The following is a 25656-nucleotide window of genomic DNA, read 5'->3' as shown; positions in this document are numbered from 1 at the left end:
TATTAGTTTTTCCTCGTTTGTTCCTTTTTTTGTTTTTCTCTCTTTACATTCTACCTTCGTTGAATGTTGTTTTGTTTTTATTTAAATTTATTACATTCTCATTTTGCTACTATTTTCGCAATTTGCGCAAGGTTTTAATTGTGATTTCTTCAATAATATTGTACCAATCAGGAATCAGAATATATTGGCTCAAATGGCACGTTCCCCGTACATAGTCGGGGATTTGTGCCTATAAATATAAATATAAACATAGAAATGACTCGCAAAAATCACCTGAATCAGATTCCCTGGAACCAAAGTCAGCTACACTATCGAACAAATGAGATGTTGTATTTTCAGAGGCTGGCAATGTTGTAACGCGCCGACTTGGCCGAATGTGTTGTTTTTTAACGAATTCTAGGTGAAACCAGACAAAGATTCAGGTGTCGGAATTAGGTTTCCATACAATACCGACATCTGAATAAATTTGAAAATATTAATAATTCGGCTACATTCAAAGCCACTAAAAATTTCGTAGAGATATTTAAAAGATTTTACGACCAAAATTTGGTCCACTTGAACATGACGCATTTCTTTACACGATTTTCAACAAATCGAAGCCAGAATCCGAACTACTTTCCGGGAGAAATAGCGGCCGATATTTTCAAGCATATAAAGCTGTCGAAATATTTGGTTTGGCAGGCTTTCTGTACCTGTGATTTGAAAAGCGAGATTTTCATTGCGACCGAGCCGGTCAACAAGGAAATTTACGTGAAATAGTGCATGAAAAAAACGTCTGCTACCTTTCTTGAAGCAACACCATTATTACACGCTATTTTGGCCGGATTTTGAATCCTGCCATTGCGGAAAAAGGACATATAGTGGTATGAGGCTTACAAAGTTCAGGTAGCACCCAAGGACAAGAACCCTCCCAACACACTAGAGCTCGGCACAATCGAGGAATATTGGTTCGTCACCAAGCGGAACCTAAGTAATACCAAAAACTGTTAAAGTAAACTGGCTGTGATGAACAAAGTGGACGAGGTGGCCGTACAAAATTTGAAGGCAGTAATTAAAATACGCTCAACCGAAAGCTTAGCATATTTTTCTGTATTTTATACTAATTGAACTTATGAAAAAACAACTTTTAATAAAGAAAATTATCATTGTTGTTTGATTAAATTATGATTATAGACGACGCCAGCGTTTGAGTAGTAAGCGTAACCGCCGCTCAGCCCAGTGGGTCTGGGTTCAATCCCAGCTGAGGTCGTTGAGATTTTCTGAGGTGAAAACTCTGTGTCACGTCTTTTTTGCAAGAGAAGTAGAGTCGTTGGTCCCGGTCCATGTGTTGATGAACCGATATCTAGTTGTGGAGTCACCTCTATGGCGTCAGTGATAGGAACTCAGTGCGGACAATGATCGACGGAAAATAAACGAAAAAAAAAATACCGTAACACCCTTTGAAAAGAAAAAAATATTGGAATTAACAGTACTAAGTGTATTCTCCCATAGTTCTCCACAAATTTTCTATGCACCATACATAATAGCAGATAATTATTGTTTCCAATAGATTTCGAGCTTAACGGTTTCTGTGTTCGAAAAATCTACAATGATGGAGGGGGCCCTTACGCTAGACCCCCCGGGCCCGTGATTTCTCTCTACAGCCCTGTCTATAACACACGCAGATTTCAATCTGTCGGCGACAATTTTCGAAGAACTGACAGCGATAAATATACAGTGTAAACAATACACCCTAAACTACTTATAGCCAAATTTTTAAGAGAAAATACCCAATGGGTCATTTTCTACAGCGTTTTTTCCGTGATGCAATTTGATGAGGGACACCCTTTAATAGGGATTTTTCTCGAAACCGTGTTTCTCAAATTAGCGAACACGATAACTCAGAAACTAATCAACGAATTGACTTGATTTTTTTATGATAATGCACAATATGTGCAGTCTGTCGATGAACCACAGAAAACTGAATGAAAAAAATATCTCCCTATTATTTTGAAGGTTTTCATGAAGCCATTTTCCGAAACTCAAACTTTTTTCTATTTTTTGTGGTTCATCGACTAACTACAAGTCTAAGCTTTACAAAACTTCGTGAATTTTCCGTATCAGACCATTTTATCGAGAACTATCCTGTTTGCCGCGCCGCTCCTCGACGTGGAAATGGTTAGCTTTCTACTCTTGGAACGCTCGTATATGTAGCTCTGCGTGAGTGAAAATGTTTTTTTGGTGCCCAATGAATGTATAAATAAATCTTAACATTATAAAACAGATCCTTTGTTACCTTGCTTTCAAAATCGTAAACCATAATAACAGCACTTTACACCAGACACCCCCCTCAAGACTGCCCTAAATGTAGATCTAAAGCAGGTGTTAGGCTACGTTACAATTCTTATTGGTTACTTGGGTAGTTTAAGCCGTATTTGAATGACAATATCGCTTTGGGGGTGTTGTCGTTCTCCGCTCGGGGGTGTTGATATATCCGCTCGGGGGTGTTGATATATCCGCTCACTGTCCAAATAAAAATTTTAAATCCCTCCGAGGGTTAGACGTTTTATTTCTGCTATTGTAGCACCTGCAGATCGTTCAGCATCCTTCCAGGGCAGAAGCTTCTGTTTTATGACAAGGCAGCAAGGCACAAATCTCCGATCAACATGGGGAGCGTGTCATTTAAGCCAGTCGCTTCTGATTCCCACCAAACCAACAGCCGATGCAAGCGAAAAAGCGTCTGAGATCAAGAAACATGCGACCGTAGGTGCTACGGCGACAATAGCAATGCCGACATAGACGTATACGATAATGTGAGAGAAGACAAACATAGGATCAACCCTCAAACTATAGTAGGGTAATAGGTGAAAATTTGCATACGCGATTCGAAATGCCCAAAACAGGTATTCGTGCGGTAACCTTCCTGATACGGGCGCAGTAGGCATTTCCTTACTTCCTCGTCGTGCCACGCGTCACAGCAAGTAGCGCACAAAATTGCAATATATAAAGGACCCAGTACTCAATTAAGGGGGCGTCTGGTGTAGTGAATAAAAGAAATCGAAATTTTATTCGATCAATTCCCGACCAACATATGACTACTAACATAACACTAACCCAGTGCTCAATTAAGGGGGCGTGTGATGTAGTGAATAAAAGAAATCGAAATTTTATTCGATCAATTCTCGACAAACATATGACTAATCATAATACATGATACTAATAAGCCAACTGTCATAATTCACTTTTAGTAAACATTTTGTACAAACAGGTAATCGCCAATCCCAGATGTTGGTAGTAAACAAAAGAGAAAAGTTTTCTCTATCATTAAGTGCTATGATCTATTTTCGGCCAGTAACGATAAACAAACAAACAATCTCGGTGGCCATGCTGACCTTCTTTTGTTTAAGGGGTTATATACAAAGTTGCGGCGAAAAAGTGAGCTAAATTTGTGTTTTTTAAGTGTTTTATGCATATTTATTCGAAAAGGCGAAAGACAGTTCGTTGGTAGCACTATCTAGGATAGAAAAAACAAGTTGAATTAAAAAAATTATTCAAAGTTCCCGGAGTTATGGCTCATCCCCCGAAGCGTGTTTTTTTGGTAGAGGTTTGCGGTGAACGCTCTCCAAGCTGAACCCGAATAGAAATGTACAATAACAAAACCATAATTTTCACTGTGACAGTACAGTAATTTTACAATAATTTACAGTGAATTCTAGTGTTTTGCTACAATACAAAAACAATAAACTTTAACGTTTCTACAGTGAATTTCAATGTAAAATTGACTTTTACAGTAAAAAGGGGGGTGGTTATGTATCTTAACATTAAAAAAAATCGATTTTCCTTCATACATTTCTTTCTCGAAAACAGTAAAATTTAACGTAAATTTACTGTATCAGTTTTTTACTGAACAGTAAAATTGATTGTTACATGAAATTTTGTTGTAAATCTACGGCAAGAACTCTACGTTGAATAATGTTGAAACAGTAATAACTATAATATTTATTGTATCATGATTGTTTGTAGGGTAAATGCTATTGTAAAATTCTATTCGGGAAACGCTCGACTGAAATCCAAAAACTAAAAAGAGTATTGAAGAGAAATGTATTGTGGTGTACTTGAACGGATCGGCTCAAAAAAAAAATTCTTGCATAAAAAACATGCTGACCAAAATATTTAGTTTTGTAGTGTTCAAAATTTTAAACAAAAATTAATTGCAATGATCGATTTTTTTTTGATGAAAAAGGAACCGTTCAAGTACACGAGAAAATAAATTCAAGCAATCAAAAAAAAGTTTTTGGAAATCGGATGACTAGTTTTTGAGATATCACGTTCACCGCAACGGTTAACTTCATTCATAGAAGAACCAGCGCGCTGCAAACGACTGTAATTTAAAATATTGCGCTCCGATCGCACAGATATTTTCAAAAGTATGTACTTTCAGAATATCCAATAAAAAAATTTCGATTTTTTGAGTTTCAACTTTGAATATAACCCCTTAAAACAGTGATGCGTTCCTCGCGCATATTCGCTGTCACAATCGCACGTTTCAATCTATCGGTTACTTTTTCTCGAAACCGAATTTTTCAAATTGGCAGACATGATAGCTCAAAAACTTTTCAATGGATTGAAAAACTGAAAAAATAGGCAACGAGAAAAAAATTTCTTCCTATCATTTTTAAGAAAAATAAGCGAAATTTTCGTAAAAATTTGGGAGTTTTCGATTTTTATGATGGCATTTTCCAAAATTCTAACTTTTTTTTTGGTTCATCCAGTAATTACAAGTGTTGAGAATCTTATTGAATTTACTGTTATAAGAGTTTATCAAGAGTTATTATGTCCATCGTGGCGCTCCTCGACTTGAAAATGGTTGATCGTCTATTCTTGGAGCGCTCGTATATGTGGCTCTGCGTGACTGAAGATTTCTTCTTACACAATGAATGTATAAATAAGAGGCTGAGAGCAAGAGTGGGTTAAATATTCGCTGCCAGCAAAAGCGGTATACGTTTTATTTAGAGCAAAACCGGTTTAAGTACCAGTCAGAGCAGAAATGGGATAAAAAACCTTAGCGCAAAAGTGGGTTAAAAAGATATACCACTTTTGCCCTCCATTTTTATTCTAAGAATGTTTTCAAAAATGATTTATCACCAATCAAGGAAAACCATCATCAATATGGGTATCATTTGAAAGGAGGTGGTTAGTAGATATGGGAAATCGATAATTACGTTATTTTGAATTCCAAGATGGCGACTTCCGGTTACCACAAAATAGTGAGAACCACCATCAATATGGGTGTCATTTGGAAGGGGATGGTGAGCAGACACCGAAAATTGACCACCACCGCCATTTTGAAATCCAAGATGGCGACTTCCGGTTACCACAAAATAGTGAGAACCACCATCAATATGGGTGTCATTTGAAAGAAGATGGTGAGCAGACACCGAAAATTGACCACCACCGCCATTTTGAAATCCAAGATGGCGACTTCCGGTTACCACAAAATAGTGAGAACCACCATCAATATGGGTGTCATTTGAAAGGAGATGGTGAGCAGACATCGAAAATTGACTTTCACCGCCATTTTGAAATCCAAGATGGCGACTTCCGGTTACCACAAAATAGTGAGAACCACCATCAATATGGGTGTCATTTGAAAGGGGATGGTGAGCAGACATCGAAAATTGACCATTACCGCCATTTTGAAATCCAAGATGGCGACTTCCGGTTACCACAAAATAGTGAGAACCACCGTCAATATGGGTGTCATTTAAAAGAGACACAGAAATTTGTCATTTAAAAGAGATCGAAAATTGATCATTACCGCCATTTTGAAATCCAAGATGGCGACTCCCGGTTACCATAATATAGTGAGAACCACCATCAATATGGGTGACATTTTATAGGGGATGGTCAGCAAACACCAAAACTTCACCATCACCGCCATTTTGAAATCCAAGATGACGACTTCCGGTTACCACAATATAGTGAGAACCACCATCAATATGGGTGTCATTTGAAAAGGGGTGTCAGTAGATATCGGAAATTGATTATTACGTAATTTTGAAATCCAAGATGGCGACTTTCAGTTACCACAAAATAGTGAGAACCACCATTAATATGGGTGTCATTTAAAAAGGGTCAGTAGACATCGGAAATCGATTGTTACGCCATTTTGAAATCCAAGATGGCGACTTCCGGTAACCACAAAGTAGAGAGAACCATCATCAATATGGGTATAATTTGAAAGCGGGTGTCAGTAAATATCGGAAATTGATTATTACGTCATTTTGAAATCCAAGATGGCGATTTCCGGTTACCACAAAATAGTGAGAACCACCATCAATATGGGTGTCATTTGAAAGGGGTGGTCAGTAGACATCGGAAATCGACAATTAGGCTATTTTGAAATCCAATATGGTCACTTCCGGTTACCAGAAAATAGTGAGAGCCATCATAAACATGGGTAACGTTTGAAAGGGGGTGTTCAGTAGTAGCCGTTTTAGATCCGATTTTCTTTCACTGCAAACATTACATTGCAACAACACGGTTTTATGCCTAAATGATCGACAACGACCAACCTGCTCTCGTTTACAACATATGTACTTGATGGATTTACTGACGGATTGCGAACCGATGCTATTCACATGGATCGGTTCGGCCTTCGACAAAATCAACCATGATGTCGCAATAGCGAAGCTGGACAAACTCGGTATTTATGGACAACTTCTGCGTGGGTTCCTCGATGGAAGGCAATTCCAAATCAGCATTAAGGACTGCCTATCTGCAACATTCTTCACTACATCCGGCATCTCAATAGGTAGCCATCTCGGTCCATTAATTTTCCTCCTCTAATGACATCAATATTAAATTACAAGGACCCCGCCTTTCTTTCGCCCATGATATGAAATTTTTTCGACAAATACGGGATAAAACCGATTCCGAGTTTCTTCAGAGTGAACTGGAGAGCTTTAGTACGTGGTGTGACCTAAAAAGAATGGTTTTACATCCGAGTAAATGCTCAATCGTTACGTTCACTCGGAAACGCTATCCGATTCAGTTTAACTACCATTTATTCGACTCGAGCATTCCAAGACACTCTCACGTCAAGGGTGGTGGAGTCATCATGGATGCAGCACCACACACTTCATACTTCGTGGATGAGGCATGAAGACAATAAAGATAAAACAACCCAATGCAAGAGCATGGGAGGTATGAGCCTAGAAGCGCAAGAGCATGGGAGGTATGAGCCTAGAAGCGACTGGGCCCACTATATGTTGGATACTGTCAACATACGGATGCCACCCCCTGGATAAGAATGATCGACCCGCGCGAAATTAAAATTGTGATTGTGAAAAATTAAATTAAAATTGTGATTTGTTTCTCGCATCAATAAAAATATTATATATGCCATTCCATATTAATTTTAGTGGTTTTAAAATATCCCCTTTCAAATGACACCCATATTGATGGTGGTTCTCACTATTTTGTGGTAACCGGAAGTCGCCATCTTGGATTTCAAAATGGCGGTGGTGGTCAATTTTCGGTGTCTGCTCACCATCCCCTTTCAAATGACACCAATATTGATGGTGGTTCTCACTATTTTGTGGTAACCGGAAGTCGCCATCTTGGATTTCAATGGCGGAAATGGTCAATTTTTGGTGTCTGCTGATCATCCTCTTTCAAATGACACCCATATTGATGGTGGTTCTCACTATTTTGTGGTAACCGGAAGTCGCCATCTTGGATTTCAAAATGGCGGTGAAGGTCAATTTTCGATGTCTGCTCACCATCCCCTTTCAAATGACACCCATATTGATGGTGGTTCTCACTACTTTGTGGGAACCGGAAGTCGCCATCTTGGATTTCAAAATGGCGGCAATCGTCAATTTCCGATGCCTATTGACCTATACGGATCCTATATTACACGATTTCTAAGGCATCGAAAAATTTAATAAAATTTCATTTCCCGCAAGTCCGAATAAGAAAATTCTGATTCTTTTCTTGCGCAAAAATGGGTTAATATTCTATACCAGTCTTGCCCTGAAAATTTTGTCGAACCATTTTTGCGCGAATTAATATTTGATCAACTTTTGCCTGAGGTGTGATGACTATACCATTTCTGATCTAACAGAATATTTTAACCCACTTTTGCTCTGAACAAAATTTTAACCCACTCTAACTCTCAGCCTCTCAAATAAACCTTAACATTACGAAAAAGGTCTATTTATTACCTTGCCTTCAAAATTGTAAAACAAAATTACTTTCGATTCGAGCACTACTTTCAATTCCCTTAAGCTAACGCATTGATCTTACAGGAACATTAATGAAAATATGTGGTAATGTTAGCCTAGGGACAGATCACTTGTGATGCATTTTTAAAGATCAACGAAATTAAATGCAATTTGTTTCCATCGAAATAGAAATATAGAATGTATTTTGCGTTGCGTGTAAAACGTCAAAGCACTGCATGAAACTAGATCTACATCCATTAAATCCATCGAAGTGGAGCAGCGTAAAACGGTTATTGAATAGACTTGTCTACTAGGGAATGCAAAAATGATAGGATATTAAAAGCATTTTTTTCTAAATTTGATGCAGATTTGTTATATATTTCCAGAGTGATCTGCCCTAGAATGTAGCTTACCAAAACATCACAATATATTTCTCGATTCACTTAGAATTAGAACGCAAAAGCCAACTGCCGGAATTACTATTTTTCACGATAAAACCCGTCATTTTATGAGTAGAAAGCCTTCTCAATTGAAAAATTATCCCGAAAACTCAACGTAGGGGTTAAGTATTTTTTTACATAAAATGTGTATGTAAAGTTTGAAATAAATCGGTTAAACAGTTTTTGAATGACATTTAACACCGCAAATCGTGTTTTTATTAAGAGACATTCCACGAAAAGCTTTGTCGATATTTTTGCGTAGAAAAATTACAGAATATTATTGAAATAATGCAGTATAATGTACGAATGTTTCGATCAATTCGATTCACTCAAATTTCTAAAAAAGTGAGATATGTTTACCAACTTTCTCAGAAGTGCGTACATTTAAATTATGTCTTCGCCAAATTGAAGAGTAAACTTTTGCCAATAACTTTGTCGAAGACACAAAGTTTTATCTTATTGCTAGTTATTTGTGGATGATCCCTTTAAAGCCATTATATTAATATTTAACTTTTTAAATGTCATTCTGACAAGTTCAATATGTTCCGTAAAAGGGCTTGAATTATTAAAATGAACAACATTCTATAACACAACAATCGTTTACTCAGTATACATTTTCGAAATAATTTGGCATTTTTTGAAAAATAAAGTGTCTCCAATGGTGATTGGTTGTTAATGTGGAAACGGCTGAATTTACGTCAATAGTGTTTGCGGAGTACTCATCGAAAATAGCAAGGTTTGTTATTTGATGCTACGATTTTCGTGATTAATCCTCCTACAAGTGAGATTTTTCTACTTTTTTTTGGTAAATGAGATGAACTAACATGTTTGGAAAAGTTGTGGAGATTGCTTTCACAAATATCTTTGCTGAGTACAGGAAGTCTCTTCTTTCTATGCATAAAAAGACACAGCTCGTTGTTTTTGGATGACCCTCAAAAATATTTTTTTAAATATTCTTTCAATTATCATTCCTATGGATTTCATACATTCTACGAAGTTATTGCATTTTTATTAACGCATGATTTTTTCATCTTGAGTATTTTCAATGTTATCGGTCATTTGTTGAAAAACAATAGTTTTTTTTCAATTTATCTATAACTCTACTTGAGACAACAAGAGACAAGAAAACTATTAAGTTTTATAGTGTTGATGAAGCATTTTTAATTACAACTGGCCGCCCGTTTTTGCCCGCTCAGATGTTATTACTGTTAAAACTTTTGCTTAAAATTAATAGTTGAAGTCGCTAGAGATAAACCGATGATCTCTTCTGGAAAGATATCGAACAAATTTCTGGAACATGCTGAAGCTTTATTGACGATATTTAAAAGGCTATGTCGAAAAAAAGATTTTAAGAGATCATTCACAAACAACGGTCAATAACTTCGAGTGTACTACGAATAAAGATTTTTGGTCTTCAGTAAAGTTGTTCGCAAATACAAGTTCTTTAACATTTCTGAAAACTTCATCTTGGTTTTCATTTTTCGAAAAAACAACATCTCAGCTCAAGGGATATAAATCACTATATCATTTAAATGAAGGTCTAGGAACATCATAAAACACCACTACAAAGCAAAAAATGATGCGGACAAAAATATCCGTGCTATTGGTTTCACAGACCCGTACGACGTACTCGCAGTTGCACTATCAAGAGTTCAGTGTTTTTGATTGAAACATTCTGCGCGTAATACTCAGCGACGCAATGGGAAATGGCGCAGACGCCCGAACCACGAGCTGTACCAAGAAACAAACGTGCTGACATCGGGGGACTGAGAAAGGACCACAGACTACAATGAGATGGGCAAGAAGTGCGAGTGCCGGGAGAGATCACAATTAAGGCAGAGAAGCTGGAAAAGGTCATTAACCAACCGGGACAGACCCCGATTTCGCTGGCTATGTGCAATCAAAGAAGAAGAACATGTGACAGGTACACAAACAGATTCGAGGATGGCGGCCTACTATCAAGAAACCTGCAAGTCATGATTCGGGATACCACAGTGGTTTTCAACCGGGCGTGAATTCAACCTCAGGGTGAATTAGACAAGGCAAATAATGTTTTTAGCAAAAGCTTTTCCTTTTGCTCACTAGACGTTGCTTTATTCGAAGTCAAAATCAATTGATTGCTACTTTCTTCCACTTACGATAGTCATCAAAGAACAACCCCAACCAGTTCTCCACCATTTGCTACATTTTCAACGGCCATTTTCTTCTCAAAAGCAGCCGAATCATGTGCCAAAATAGAATAGCTAGTAAGTTAATATAAATTTAGTGAACCGAAGGAGCGTCAATTTTTTTTACGTACGCAACCTGTACTTGGAAGTATTCTGGTAAACAATAACCTAAATGCTTTATACACATTATTTTACGCTGAGATAATGCATTAGAATGAGCTGCAAATTAAAAAAATAATCTAAAACTAATGAAATCGTCGACAGGTTTCTTGTTAAAATAATCTAGATCACTATGGCTAATATCTACAAAAAACATAAACCTAACCTTTTAAAACAACATATAAACATAAAATTTTAACCTAAATTATACAGTAAAAAAGTGATGATGAATTGCACCCTGCATATTAACCATTCTCGTTCCCAAGCTAGTCCAGGCCCATATTCCATTCATCTTCTTCTTCATAGTCATTTTAACGTATTCTGCCTGACTCCCTAAAATGGGGATACCGCTCTATTTACACCAGTCTGAGATAATCATTTTTTAAAATGTCTACTGTTAGCCAACCTATCGCCCCGAGCACGCGCTCCGAAAAGCTTACGATCCAAAACCCACTGTTTCAGTGTTTCATGCATTCCCACGGTGTAAAATATTTGATTAAAATGTCAATAACTAGAACCTTAGAGGGTACAGCGATGGCAACAATCACCAGCAAGTTCACCGGTGCGCAGCAGCGAATGCGCTAAATGATGCCGGTGCCGTTATAGAATTGAAAGTTGTGGAAATTCACTGGTGTTTTTGGGCTCGAGCACAGATACAGAAAGTCGTCGTTCTGGAGCTGTGATTGGGTAAAGTTGGGCTCACTTGCGCTACGATGGAATTTCGGCAACGTCCGGAGCATATTTTCGAGCATGTTCAGTAGCAGTCGGAAAAGCGGTCTCTCCTCGCGGCTAAATTTAATACAATCCTCTACGCAGCGCTTCAACGCTTGCGGGCAGTCGGAGCGTACCTTGGTGAGATCAGGCCGCAGTTTGCCACAACCGACCATAAACAGGATCTGATCCTTGTTGTTGATGTGATTGTAGGGTAGCTGTTCAGTCAGCATCTCATATAGGACGATACCAAATGCGTAAACATCACTCTGAAAAGAATAAGGATTTTGATCCTTCATGCGAATTACCTCCGGTGCCATCCATAGAATACTGCCCGTCGGTTGATTGGACTGTTGCGAACCAGACCACCGAACTTTGGCCGTGGCCAAACCGAAATCGCCAATTTTCACCGAAAAATCGTCATGCAAAAAGATATTGTTCGACTTCAGATCCCGATGGATGATGTTCTTGGCATGCAAGTAGTCCATACCCTGTGCCGCCTGTCGAGCGATGTCGATCAACGTATTCAGTTTAAACTTTGTCTCGTTAACGTGAATATGCTTGTACAGACTGCTGCCCTCGCACCACTGCGTGACGATCGCAAGCGATGGTTTACTTACACAACCCATGAATAACAGTATATTACAGTGACGAGTTTTCTTCAGCATGGCGACCTCATTCTTGAATGCCTGCAGCTGCGCCGCGCTGGGTGTCTTCACATTCAACGTCTTGACGGCAACCGGACCGTGCCAGTGGGCCTTGTACACAGTCCCGAACGAGCCGGATCCGATGCGTTGACCGATCAGGATCTCCTCCGCTTGGATATTCTGGAAATGAGAAAAAGGATGATGGTTGAAAATGATCTGTTGCATATGTATGGCAATTGTGTCGATCGGAACAACTTTCCTACCCATTTCTATTCGAGAGAATGGTTCCCCGTAAATCCTTTATAGAACTTGTTCCTCAGAAAGAAAAAAGTTACGCGGATCCACAAACCTTAAAATTAGTTGGAAAATTACCTTTGAGTTTATAAATCTAAACTGTTCTCCAATAAATTCTAAAAAATTGATTACCCTTGGATAAGCGAAGTTTGTAGATGTGTTCAGATGCCACAGGATTGAAAATCGGTCAGTATTACTGTATCACAATTCAATGTTTCCGTGACGTTTTCTACACAAAAAATGTCCTGTAGTTATGCAATGCATACCATGCATTTTTCGAGCATTGCTGATGCCCCAGCGGACCATGGGCAGTGCATCCAGCCAGTTGAACGCAACCCAAAATTTTCCCTCTCCTCTCAACCAGCTTCCAGCAGGCAAATCGTTTACTGTTCCGCGAGTAGGAAATCCGAGGACAGATAAGAGATCAGATACAGTGTAAGATTTACTGGGAGGAATGTATTTTCAGTCAGTTCATTAGCTAATTCTCCTCAGACGTGCGGTTTTTCGGGTGCGCAAAATTTCGCAAGGTGCAACGATGTTTGAAGGGGTACGCACTGAAGTCGTCTTTTCCTACTGGCATGTGTCCCATATATTCTAGCTACGCTGGAGACACCAGTTCTTATCGGTCATGAACCTGGGAGTCATGGAAGTAGCGCTGCCGGAATCGGCGAAGGTACAATGATCGAACCAAATCCTTAAGAAGACAACCAAGTGGATCTGTCAACGTTTTGAGACGGGGTTTCTTTAAAAGTACGACTGTTTCGAGTTTCCCGACACCTACCCAATGGTGGTTCAGCGCGTACAATGCCTAAAACGGCGAATGCAGAACCACCCGGCGATCGGCAACAGTGTAAGAAGGCAGCTGAACAAATACCAGCAGAAAGGGTATATTCATAAGGCGACCACGAAGGGCCTCTAAAAGGCTAACCCACCCCGCACATGGTATTTGCCGTTGGGTGTCGTCTTAAATCCCAAAGACGTCGAAAATTCCAACAGCAAAGATGAACGGTATACCACTGAGCACTAAGTTATTACACGTGTCGGAGCTCCCGAGACGTTGCTGGATGGTATTTTTGGGTTCTGGGAGAAGCGGGCTGTTATCTGTGCGAATCTGAAGGTCTTCCACCACGGATCGACACGCGCAACGAATTATCTAGCGCGATGATTCAACGCAAGCGCTTGAACGTCGAAAAACATTCTCAGCAGTATTCAATAGCAGCCGATGTCGTATTACGAAAACACTACGTGGATGACTATCTGGACAGTACCGACGATGATGCAGAAACGGTGAAACTGACTCTCGAGATCAAGCACAATCACTCGCTTGGAAAATTTCGTAACTGGTTTTCGAACTCAAAACAAGTTCTCACAGGACGGGGATGTCGTCCAGCGATCGAAAAGAGTCTTCAGCTGGACAGGAACACCTGAACAAAATACGTTCTCCGGATGAACTAAAAGCTAATCGACGAAGTGTTCACATTTTCTACTGCACTGGCTACGAACGCAGAGCATCCAACTAAACGCCAAGCGCTACGAGTGGTCATGAGTCCTTTCCACCTAACCAGGTTCCTATGCTTCTTTTTATCGTTGGAAAAAATTTAATCGATTCCGGAGTTGTGTGAGACGCGAATGCGGCACACGGAAATGTTTCGCTATCTGGACTAGATAAGAGTCCTCGGTGTTACTTCCCTGAACATCCGGTGAAAGACATTCTGTCATTGCAGCTTCATGTCTACCTAGATGTTAGTGAAGAAACCTACGCGTGTGTCGCCTATTTTCAGGCATTGTTTCCGCGTGGAATTTTCATAGCGTTAATCGGTGGAAAATCCAAAGAGAATCCACTAAAGGCAAACTCCATCCCACGGCTGGAGCTGATGGCGGCTATTATCGGGGTACGACAGTGACATGGCTGGCCTGCGTAAATTCTGCCTATCTAAGATATCGGCAGCTCGTTGCTTGTTGAGTGGGTGAAATTTTATCGAGGTCCAAGCCTGAGCAGTGGCGTTGGGTATCAACAAAGAAGAACGTCACTGATGATGCGAAAAAGTTGGGATAAGCCCGTCTCCTAATTGTCGTTGGTTTCAGAGTGTTTGCGAGTTATACATGCCCGAAGATCAATGGACCACAGGACAGAACCCAGCCAGCGAAACGAACGAGGAAGAGCTAAGGTCGCGTATGGTACACAAGGAGGTTGTTGTACCGCAGCTAATAAGATGGGATCGGTTCTCGCTTGTGTCCAACCCTCCTGCAACTTGACGTTTAGCCTAATTTGCTAGAAACCACCGTGTTTCGAATGATGTCGCCACCATACAACGCCGTCTACAAATAGCGATACTGTAAATTTCTATGCGAGAAAATCATTCCGTGACGTCTTTTACGAACTTGTTTTCTTTATTTACATTCGGAAGCGGTAATCAAGATGATCATTTCAAAACAGCGTAATAATTTAATATAAATACAAACAAGTTAATTCGTCATTTTAGAGTTTCATAAAAGGATTACAAATTGTGCCGAATGTAAAACGTAAAATGCATGATTTGATTTGAGTGCGCTTCTAGTGTGAACTTTTTCTTCTCCCGTCGCCCTTGAAATATCTTTCGCATATGACAATTCTCGAAATTTTGTCGTTAATCTTAAATACATTTAGTTTTGCGATTATCATTTTTCACTTCGTATTTAACAAAGGCGGGATTGACTTCGATTGTTTATTTCTGACAGCATGCGACATTTACGGTGCAAAGGTTTCCACAAAATTCAGAAGTGATGACAGCTCATTTTCTATCGGAGAGAGAGAAAAAACAGTCCAGTACCATTGTGTGTGTTGTTTACATTGCAATGCAAATATTACTCCCTAATATCTTAAAACTAAATGAAGATACTCACTAACTAGCATAAGCGCCGCTTGTTTGTATGCTGATGATTCCAAAAAATCATGAATCATTTAAAAATAATGCATCGGAATAAAGATGGATTATTTTTATAATAAAACAACACCAAACCCAAAAAGTCTTCAAACATGAATTACCGGAAGTAAAAAAATCTGAACAAGAAAATTTTCACTGTGAACAAGTTTACGCTTTTTTTAGAAATTTCTCTTGAATAAAGATTGATCCGCCATTTTAGACCCACAGACCCAAAAAAAGTGGTTTCAACGATTTGTATAGGAGCTGTCAAGTTGTTCCCCCTCAGTTTGTGTCGGACTGTGGCACGTGTTTATCGCTACCTGGAAAACCTATTGTGAACGGTAAGAAGAGAGGAACGCGCAGTGTCGCCTAGCCGGACAAAACCTCAAAATTGTATTTTAGATTTTTCACAATTTAACATATTTCTCTGTTTCTTAACAAGTTGAATAGACTTTTCTCAAAATATTAAGTCCTGAGGACGAAAGTTCGATTTTTTACCGAACTTCAAAGGTGAAATAGATGATAAAAAGAAGAAAAACTATTTTCAAACCAAATTCATTCAAATGAATATATCTTTTTTAGTTAAAATTCCGATTAGAGTCGAACTGGTTTCATTAGAAAGGTTAGTCGCTGGAATTATAGTCACCATTCGATTTAGTCGATACAAGCCTTTCTTCTCGCTCAGACATGAAGAACAAATAATAAATCATGCAATAAATTAAAGTTTCGTTCAAAGTGACTGTACTTTTTTTAAACAGTTCGGAAAGATCACTTGTTGTTCATAATAGTTGAAAATTAGTGCACCTTCCGAAAATGAATATCTTGTTTTGCCCCTTTCTACCTCGAGATATGAAAAAAGGGGATTTTTCATGATATGTCTGAAGGAGACGCATGGTAGTCTTTGATTACCCAGGGTTCGTAATATAATTTATAGATGTGTCATATCATTATCAGCAATTGAAAAAATGTGTATTTTACTAAAAAAATCACCACATCTAATTTTTTGAAAATAAATTTTCGGATATAGTGCACTTTATATTCGTAAATACTGAATTTTCGAACCACCCGCCACAAATTTTGAGGCAATAAAAAAACAAAAAATGAACATTCAATATGAATTCAGTGTCACAAAATTACCTTAAAGTTAAGTTTTCATCAAATTCGGGCCACTTTTGGGGTTTGTCAGACTTGAACTGTAGAACGGTTGGGCAGACCACTCATTCAAGAGGAATTAGAAAAGGAAGAGGATACTATCTTTTGTTGGATGCAGAGTGAGGAATATGCAGACGAAGCGGAGCGTGTGATGTTATTGGCCCGAAACCAAAATTTCAAGTGCCTCTAGAAAAAACCGGTAAAATTCGCAAGTTGTCTCCTTATTTGGACTAGAAACGGGTTTTACGTTTCGACAGCAGGATCTCTGCCGCGACCGTGGTACCTTTCCACACGAAGTTTATCTTATCGAAGGAGCATCCAGTGACTCGATTGCTGATAGAATGGTACATGCGAATGGTGAGATAGCTTTTGCACAAATCCCAGTTGCGCTTGTTCGTGCGCAAGGTGGTAAAGAAATGTAAGATGTGCGAACTCAAACGATGCCACGAATGGCCAGGTTGCAGGCGTCCGTAGGTCCAATTTCTAACGCAGGAGTCGACGATTTCGGAACAATCGTCGCACAGGTAAACCGAAGCATCGTCAAACAGTTCACGTCCATGACCGCAGGAAAATCCATCTCGAGGTGGCACACGCACTCTCAACGGAAGGGTGTACCCCATATGGCATAATGGACGTTTGGCATAACGGGTTTGGCATAAAGACGTTTGGCATAATGGACATTTGGCATAATGCTTATTGAGAGGTAGCGACATTTGGCATAATGGACGTTTGGCATAATGGACATTTGGCATAATACCTATTGGGGGTTAAGGGACATTTGGCATAACGGACGTTTGGCATAATGGACATTTGGCATAATACTTATTGGGGGTAAAGGGACATTTGGCATAATGGACATTTGGCATAATATTGGGGAGTGAATCCAAAATTATCATAATCAACTTTCGTCATATATATGATGTTTTATTTTGTTACTTGTTACAGAAAATAAATATTTTTCATATTATATGAATCACGCAATCTGTAAGTAGTTAGATGGATCGCAAAGAAAAAATGATTAGAGATAGGCACATTTGAACATATTTTTAATAGGTTAAAAGGGTCCTTTGGATTACGTGATGTAAATTTAGCAAGTGAAATTTTCGTAATTCGATAGCTTGAATAATGAGTAACATGTAAACTGTACATTGTACAGTACTTCAGTAAAATACAGAAGTATAATTGCGCTCTTTGTAAAGAAGGGCGAATCACTATACTTTTCATATACTATTTACTTATTAATATGCACAGAATAGTATACATATTGCGCGCACGAAAGGTTCCTCCATGCGCTTTGCACGCGCTGACGTGTAGAAACTCTTGCAGCCAAACCCGCGTATTAGCGAAGAGTGTGGTGGTATGCTTTGCGCGCGCAGGGTTCTACTGAAAAATTCATAACGCCGAAAATACTCAAATGTTCTTTCCAAAATGTTAAAGGCGTTAAGAAAAATATTTTAAGAGAAAAAAGGCATCCAACTTTTCAATATTTTACATTAAATAAGCAGCATGATTATTTTTAATAAACTTCATTCGAAAACTGAGAAAAGCACACATTACATGTTTTCAACAATTTTTAATATCTTCTTCAGTTATTGCAGTATTGGAGATTAAATAAAAGTATTTTAAAAAAATTAAAGCAAATTACTACTATTTGAAAGAAAAAAATACGTGTCAAATGAAAGAAAAAAATACGTGTCCAAGCCAAATCGAAACAAATGGTAAACAAAATTTGGGGTCGTAAATTTTATATGGAATGCTCCATATATAATGTAAAGTAGGGTGCATCACAATTCTGTGCATAATAGTAATTAAGTATTATATGGAAAGCATAGCGATGCAGCCTTCTTTACAAATAACACAATTATACATCTGTATTCTGCCGTACATGTTACTCTTTATTCAAGTTATCAAAAAACGGAAGTCTTACTTGCTGAAATTACACCACGTAATCCAAAGGACCCTTTTAACCCATTAAGAATAATGTGTGTAAATGTGCCTATATTTAATCGTTTTTTGCGATGATCCATCTAAATACTTATAGATTGCGTAATTCATACAAAATGAAAAATATTTTTTTGAGTTGATTCCAAATTACGAAATAAAACATCGTATATATGACAAAAGTTGATTATGATAATTTTGGATTCACTCCCCAATAAATACTATGCCATTTTATGCCAAATGTCCATTATGCCAAATGTCCCTTTACCCCCCAATAGGTATTATGCCAAATGTCCATTATGCCAAACGTCCATTATGCCAAATGTCCCTTCACCCTCCAATAGGTATTATGCCAAATGTCCATTATGCCAAACGTCCGTTATGCCAAATGTTCCTTAACCCCCAATAGGTATTATGCCAAATGTCCATTATGCCAAACGTCCATTATGCCAAATGTCCCTACCTCTCAATAAGCATTATGCCAAATGTCCATTATGCCAAACGTCTTTATGCCAAACCCGTTATGCCAAATGTCATTTATGCCATATGGGGTACACCCTAATTCGTTTAATCGATTTGTCCCCCACATTTGGTGACCCCGACGCGTGCGGTTCCTGCAGTTCCTCAAGGCTTTACAGCAAACTGCAAATTTCAAAGCTAAATCCAAATTTGCAAGATTTCCGAAAAGCGCGATATAACCTCAAACATGACGGATAATAGCCGTAAAGGAATTTCTTCCGTGGAATAGCTGGGCTAACGCATTAGCAAAACAGTTTGATCCTTTTCGGTATGAGCTGGGGTTCATAGGAGATACCATGGTCAGGGGAAATAAACTTGTTATTCCCAAGCGTCTACGACAACGTATCCTACAGCTGGCTCACGAAGGACACGCGAGCGAATCAGTCATGAAAATGCGATTGTGAGATCGTGCGTGACGGCCGTCAATGGATCGGGAAACGTGCAAAATTTTTGCAGAATGTGAAGGATGTCAACAAGTTGAACTTCCCAGTCGACTAACCCCAATGAGTCGTAGGCAATACTCATGGAAAATCTTACTGCAAGCAATAAACTTTCGACAACCTTCAAGAGAACAAAGTATATGTTGCAGATCGGATGGGTTCTCGAGCTAGAGTAGCAGATCGAGATTCTGGAAAGACTTACGGAAGGAACGTGGCTCGTCTGAAAAAAAAAATACATAATGGTACTTCATCATCGGTACAGAATTCTTCTTATAACTCAGATGAATCGAGTTCAACAGTAAAACGGTACACTCAAACGTACAAAGAGGCCTTTGCAGGATATACAGATGAGGAGTGTGAAGATACTGTACCGTACGGAAAGTAATAAGCGTGTATAAGCAAGCCAACGCTGTTTTAAGCAAGCCAACGCTGTAGCAAAGTGGCGTGAACGCTCACAACCATCAGCGACCGAGACAGAAACTTTTCATTCTTTGTTAGAACGCCGAAAAGGCAAGGTTGACGCGAGAACTAAAGTGATCAAAATACATATGATTTGAGGAATTCGACTCCGAATTTTCAAGCCTGAATCCTCCAGTCGACCAGTGTTTTTATCCGAGCTCTATTCCACGAGATACAGTCCTCCCGATGTTTTTTATTCCATCCGAACAGATACCATGTCTGGTTTCGGGACATAACATATTACGAAATTGACTTAAATTACCAGAGGAATAAGGATGATTCTATTTTATTTCACTATAAAAATATTAAAAGAAAAGAATTGGGCTATCCATAGTATTTTTTAGTAGTAGGCATCGCTTGAATACGGCTGGTAAATGACTTAGGCTAACCACCTACTGTTCCCGAAAATCAAAAACCGTTCTAGAACCCGAAAAAGATCGTAATTTTTTTTTTTCGTCGCCCGTGAGATTTTCAAAGAATGTTACATTTGAGTGAGGAGTTCGCGAAAGCCGCATTTGTTTTTATCAACACTAACTGCACAGTGGTTTGAAGTATTCCGGAGGCGAAGAGATCAGCGTTATACGACTGTCATTTGGCTTTGAAAGAAAAGTACATATCGTTTCAGGCAAAACCGGGGTTTGACGCTCCGCCAGAGACGAAGCATTCAATTAAAGCCCGGTAAACGCAGGAGTTGACTGAGCGCCCACGAAACCGATTGCTGCTAAATAGGATAGGGGGAACGATTTAAAGGGTGCGATGTGCTGGTGATGGGCGGGAGAGGACTTGGAAGAGGAGTAAAGGGAAGTAAAAGTGGTCTTGTGATCACATATAATGCGTGACAGAATTTGATGCGAACAAGTGTGTAATATGGAGAAACCGAAAAAAAGAGACAAATTGATTGCGTTTAGTTTTCGGAACAAAGTGGATATTTACACAGCACCTAGAAGAACTCGATGCGTTCATTTTCTCTAGGCTCTAGGCTACAAGATAGTTGCGAAGAAGGTGGATGCAACTGTGCATTGGCGAAGTGAAGTGAAAATACAGGAGCGATTCGATATTTTTCATGCGGAATGGTCAACGACCACTACACTGCCCATAAACGCAAAAGAGTCCCATGTGGAGTTTTGTCGAAAATGAGTTATCCGTTGGATTGTATTCTGTATCACCACTGAATCACATTGCATAAATAAGATTACCGGGTTTGTTCAGAAAATATTAAAAAAAAATACCAAAACATGGTTGTCCCATCTATTTGGCTCAATGGATGGGACAATCTTGAACAGCGTTTTTCTCGGCTTGCTGTTTTTCAACATGGGACTCTTATGCTGTTATGGGCAGTAGAGTCAGGAGCAGATTTCGTGACCATGGTGCCTATTACTGCTTAAGTATGGTGAAAGAAGGATCAGTACAGTGATAGCAGAGGGTTGGTGAAAGGCGGGAGGTGGAACATGTAAGAAAAGTAGAATGAAGTTGATCTTATGTTCACAAATATTGCAACTAAGATAAATACATAGTAGAATTTGATACAAATAAGGATGTAGGGTGGAAAAACAGAGAAAGAAGCGTATTGTTTAGACTGGCGAGCGCGGTGATACAGAAATAGTCGGTGATAGTTGATGGTGGCGGATCCAGGATTTTGGAGAAATAGTGGACCATAAAGAAAGAGCTAAAACGCGAGACTGTGCTGGGCCAAGGGAACGCTACAGAATACCGAATAGCGATTAATACGAATGAAGTGTATAGCTGGGGAAAATTACAACTAGTTGTAAATCTAGATATGATACTGATCATGGAAATAGAAATCGATGACACTCTTACAAAGGAACCGATTAATGAATGACAGGTTATGTTCACAATAATGAACAGGTGAGTATGGTAAAGAGGTAAGAAAAATCGAGTCACTCAATAGGTTAAATATTTAAATAAATATAACTAAACGACACCATTATTATCATTGGAAAAGATGAGGGACCATGGCTTGCTTCATAAGTTGAAATAGGATTTTGTCATTGGAAGGTAAATCTTTATAATGCCCGTGGAATGCGCGTAAGTGTATCTGCTTAGACGTCACCCATTTCCATTTTGGTCTAAGACAGTGACAAACTGAATATGATGAGTATCTGAAGCATGAACAATTTATTTTAGAAAGACTATCCATTGCTATTGGATGTTGCCTTGCTACAACAGGTGGTAGATCATATCATCATCATCATCAATAAAACTGTACATCTGAAAGAGCAGACGTACCTCATTACTCGTGCGAAATCCGAATCCGTGGAGTGATTAAGGGCTTGTTTCCTTTTCAGGACTTCCACAGTTTGGTTGACGGAAAAAGTATCATAGAAGCAAATAGTGGAGTGGTAAGTAGCTCTTTAAATGGAATTGATTTTTTTAAACGCTTCACCTAATAACCTTACCAGATGACAAAATCCAAAGATTACACCATCAGTAACTACCCGTTGAGAAGAAGAATTCCGGTTGATATTAAGGTGCAATTTGACTTGCTTTGTTCGCCAAAAGTATCTAACTGTGATCTTATCTAATGTATAGCATCAAACGGGTCGTCGTTCTATCCCTCCTGCGTGTTTTGAATTATTGGGATTATTGAGGATGCCAATCTAAATAATTTTAAGCACACTAATAAGATTGGAACTAATAAAATTTTACAGCTTTTAGCTGATTCACCATTGAACATAACCAAGGTTTTGCTGAAAAACCAATTAGTGCAATCCCTCCCAACACTCACGCTAATATCCCAAATGTAGTGGTCGATTAAATGTTCCACTGATCTGAGAAGGAAGGTCAGACGGTTGGGTCTAAAATTGCTTGTCTCATCATATGTAAAGCGACTACCTTTGGGTATAACTTTTTCATTTATTTTCCGCTACACCAATGGAATGAAATGCAAGACTACAAGAACTTTTTTTTCAAAATATGCTTAATCCGCTGTGAAAATTTTCAAATGTCCATTTGATTAATTCGGTTGTAAAAATTATATGAGCTGGGCATTTGAACCAGCCTAACTGAAAAGAACTGAGGGCAGTCGCCGATGACGGCTCCATACAGCGTGGAAAGTGTGTCAAAATGACATTTCAATTGTACTGAATTGTAAAAGCCGACATATAGACAATGCAGTTCGGTTTACAATTCAGTACGCTTCGCTACATACACATACGCAGATTTGTGCAGCTTACATATTCCATCATTTCAGTGCATCTCACATTGATATCTAAGCGGCCCCAAGCTATCTCCGAAATTCACTTGTCACAGAAAGACGAAGAAAGGTAATAGATTGTTATCAATCTCTTAGTCGACCCCAATCAGAGACAATCACATCGAGATCGCCTCAGATTTTTACTATCTGACAGGTTAGTCCAGGTTAGCAAGCGTCACTCGCAAACTGTGCTTTATTCCAACCCAAATCTCCAGCTGTATTTGATCCCTCTACGTAGCCAATGAAATACTACGAAAGGCAGAGAACATGACGCCCGACACTGCAGTTGAGCGTCTGACGGGGACCTTCGAAAAGCTTGTAGGACTATGATAACTCACCCAATTTTCTTCGGACTGCTTCGAATCCCGCGGCGACAGCAGATTCTTATTGCTTTCATCGGCCGATCGCGCTCTCGGTCGTTTGCTGTGCTTCAACGTGTTTGTTGGTGATGCTTGAGTGGAATGTGAGTGTTCCTGATTCACTTGGGCCTACAAGGAAGTAAAGTTAAACAAAACAAAAACATAGGATAGTTAGAGCTGACACATTACCTGCAACGGTCTACAGTTGATCAGCGCCCGACTATCGGCTCCGAATAAGGGTTTCATCACGTTATTTATACACACATTCGGTGCCGAATTGGATCGATCCTGCTGATTGAGTGAGCGTGGATGTCGCAGACTAGTACCGTATCCTCCGGTACCCGGGTTTATTATCCCAACCGTACTTTCCGGGTTGGCCAACAGATGATGGTAAATGTGGTCCATATGTCGCTTGCTGCAGATCGGAGGAACTTTATCCACACAGCGCTGATGGAATCGATAGTTGCACTGATTGCAGTAAAATCCGGTAAAAAGCAATCTACGACAGCATTCGCAAAAGGCCAACGAGAAGAACGTCTTCCGAATAAATTGATGCGAGATATACGTGGGAAAACCAATATCTAGAATGCGAACAAATACTTCCTCGCAGTGCAGCGAACAAACATCCGTGTCCCATGGGATCGGGTAGTCACTGATGGCCGATGTCACCTCACATATGTCGCAGGTCAGATTGCGACGTTTTAGAGCCTTCGCGAGAGCATCTTTCAAGCGCATTCCTGGTATTACCTGGACAGAAGTGCGCTGCTGGTTGGGCAGATGCGCCCTTAGCAGCATTTTGGACGTACGACTGAGCGTGCCACACATACTGTCGACCTACAAAGGTAACAAAAGAAATTACCGTTTCATTAAATGTAATTAATAATTCTACATTATTCGCGTAAAAACCAGTACAAAACAAGGGCCACTAAAATCAATAACGTAAAACACCGCAGTGCTAACCTTGTATAAGTTCTGGCAACTCTGAACACGTAAAAGCAAAAGCAACAAAAAATGAACAGCTAGCTTTCATAAGGACCATACATTACACAAAAAGGGTACTGACCTCAACCCGTTCCTCCGGATCCGGAGGTTCACTAGGTTCACTTGTCGATTCTCGTTCGCACTGGGCCTGCATCTGGCTTTTCCGCTCCACCAGCTCCTGCTCCTTGGTTTCGAGGTCGTGCAATTTCGAGGTCAGCTCCTGGTACTCCTCTAGATAGAGGGCCGGGGGTTGCTGAAAGTCCGCGAACTTGGCATTGAGTGCATCGATATTCTCCCGGGTAACATGAATCACGGATTTAATGTTCCGCAAGTCCTCCTCGAGCTGCGAGTACGGATCGAGAGCCACCTGCTGTTCATCATCTGTATCGTCCGTTTCGGCCGACATTTGATTCGATAGACCCGCGGCGGTCTCGTACAAGAACAGGCTGGGAATTGTAGCCAATTTCGCTGATGGTGCTGAGATAAAAATGTTGCTACTGCCACCGACAACGCTATTACCATTGCTACTTTTCACCTTGCAAATAAAATTACTGCTCCTGCTGTTGCTGCTATCATCGAATACGGCCATTAAATTGCCCACCATACAACTAGCCGTTGCTAATCAGCTTATATTCTCAAACATTGCAGCACTATCACGGTACGTACTACCCGAGAGTTACACGGACAGGATAGCATTTTATTGTTTTAGCTGATCCTGATTTTACGAAAAACACTACAACTTTTTCTGTACTCGCACTTCAGACTACGTTTTCCACTTTTTCACCTTTCGATGAATCCTCGCGTTTTCGTCCTCGACCTCTTCGGCGCGGTTTGAGTGTTGCCAGAAATTATGATATGCCGAATTCATTTGTTGAATAAAATAATTCGACATAGATCTTTCATTAGGGCTTAAATCGCAAATGTAAACAAACTGCGTTTTCGCTATTATGACATTATGCGACAAAAATACTACAAGATTGAGGTGAAAACTAGTTAAAATGGTTTTTAGTTCGATTTATAATTAAAGAAAACAAAACGGCGAAACATGCATTTTCTTCGAGA

At 39.4% G+C, this 25656-nt stretch overlaps 1 protein-coding gene across 1 annotated transcript; it reads right to left on the bottom strand.

Moving 5' to 3' along the window:
* Window positions 1-10697: 10697 nt before the first annotated feature.
* LOC131689689 (raf homolog serine/threonine-protein kinase Raf-like) lies at window positions 10698-25411 on the bottom strand. Its single transcript, XM_058974944.1, has 4 exons — window positions 24677-25411; window positions 23803-24447; window positions 23593-23742; window positions 10698-12512 (listed from the first exon to the last, which is right to left on the bottom strand). Exons 1-4 carry the CDS (start codon window positions 25196-25198, stop codon window positions 11556-11558), a joined length of 2274 nt encoding a protein of 757 aa, XP_058830927.1. The 5' UTR covers window positions 25199-25411; the 3' UTR covers window positions 10698-11555.
* Window positions 25412-25656: the final 245 nt, after the last annotated feature.

The sequence above is a fragment of the Topomyia yanbarensis genome, chromosome 3 (genome assembly GCF_030247195.1).
Source record: "Topomyia yanbarensis strain Yona2022 chromosome 3, ASM3024719v1, whole genome shotgun sequence".
Taxonomy (NCBI): domain Eukaryota; kingdom Metazoa; phylum Arthropoda; class Insecta; order Diptera; family Culicidae; genus Topomyia; species Topomyia yanbarensis.
Note: the sequence above shows the minus strand (reverse complement) of the source record. Positions and strands in the feature narration are given on the sequence as shown.

Excerpts from the sequence above, each read along its gene's own strand:
- LOC131689689 (XM_058974944.1), bottom strand. The coding sequence starts at position 25,198 with ATGGTGGGCAATTTAATGGCCGTATTCGATGATAGCAGCAACAGCAGG. Across the intron at positions 24,448-24,676 it reads ATCCGGAGGAACGGGTTGAG|GTCGACAGTATGTGTGGCAC; the intron begins GTCAGTACCCTT and ends TTACCTTTGTAG. Across the intron at positions 23,743-23,802 it reads TCAACTGTAGACCGTTGCAG|GCCCAAGTGAATCAGGAACA; the intron begins GTAATGTGTCAG and ends ACTTCCTTGTAG.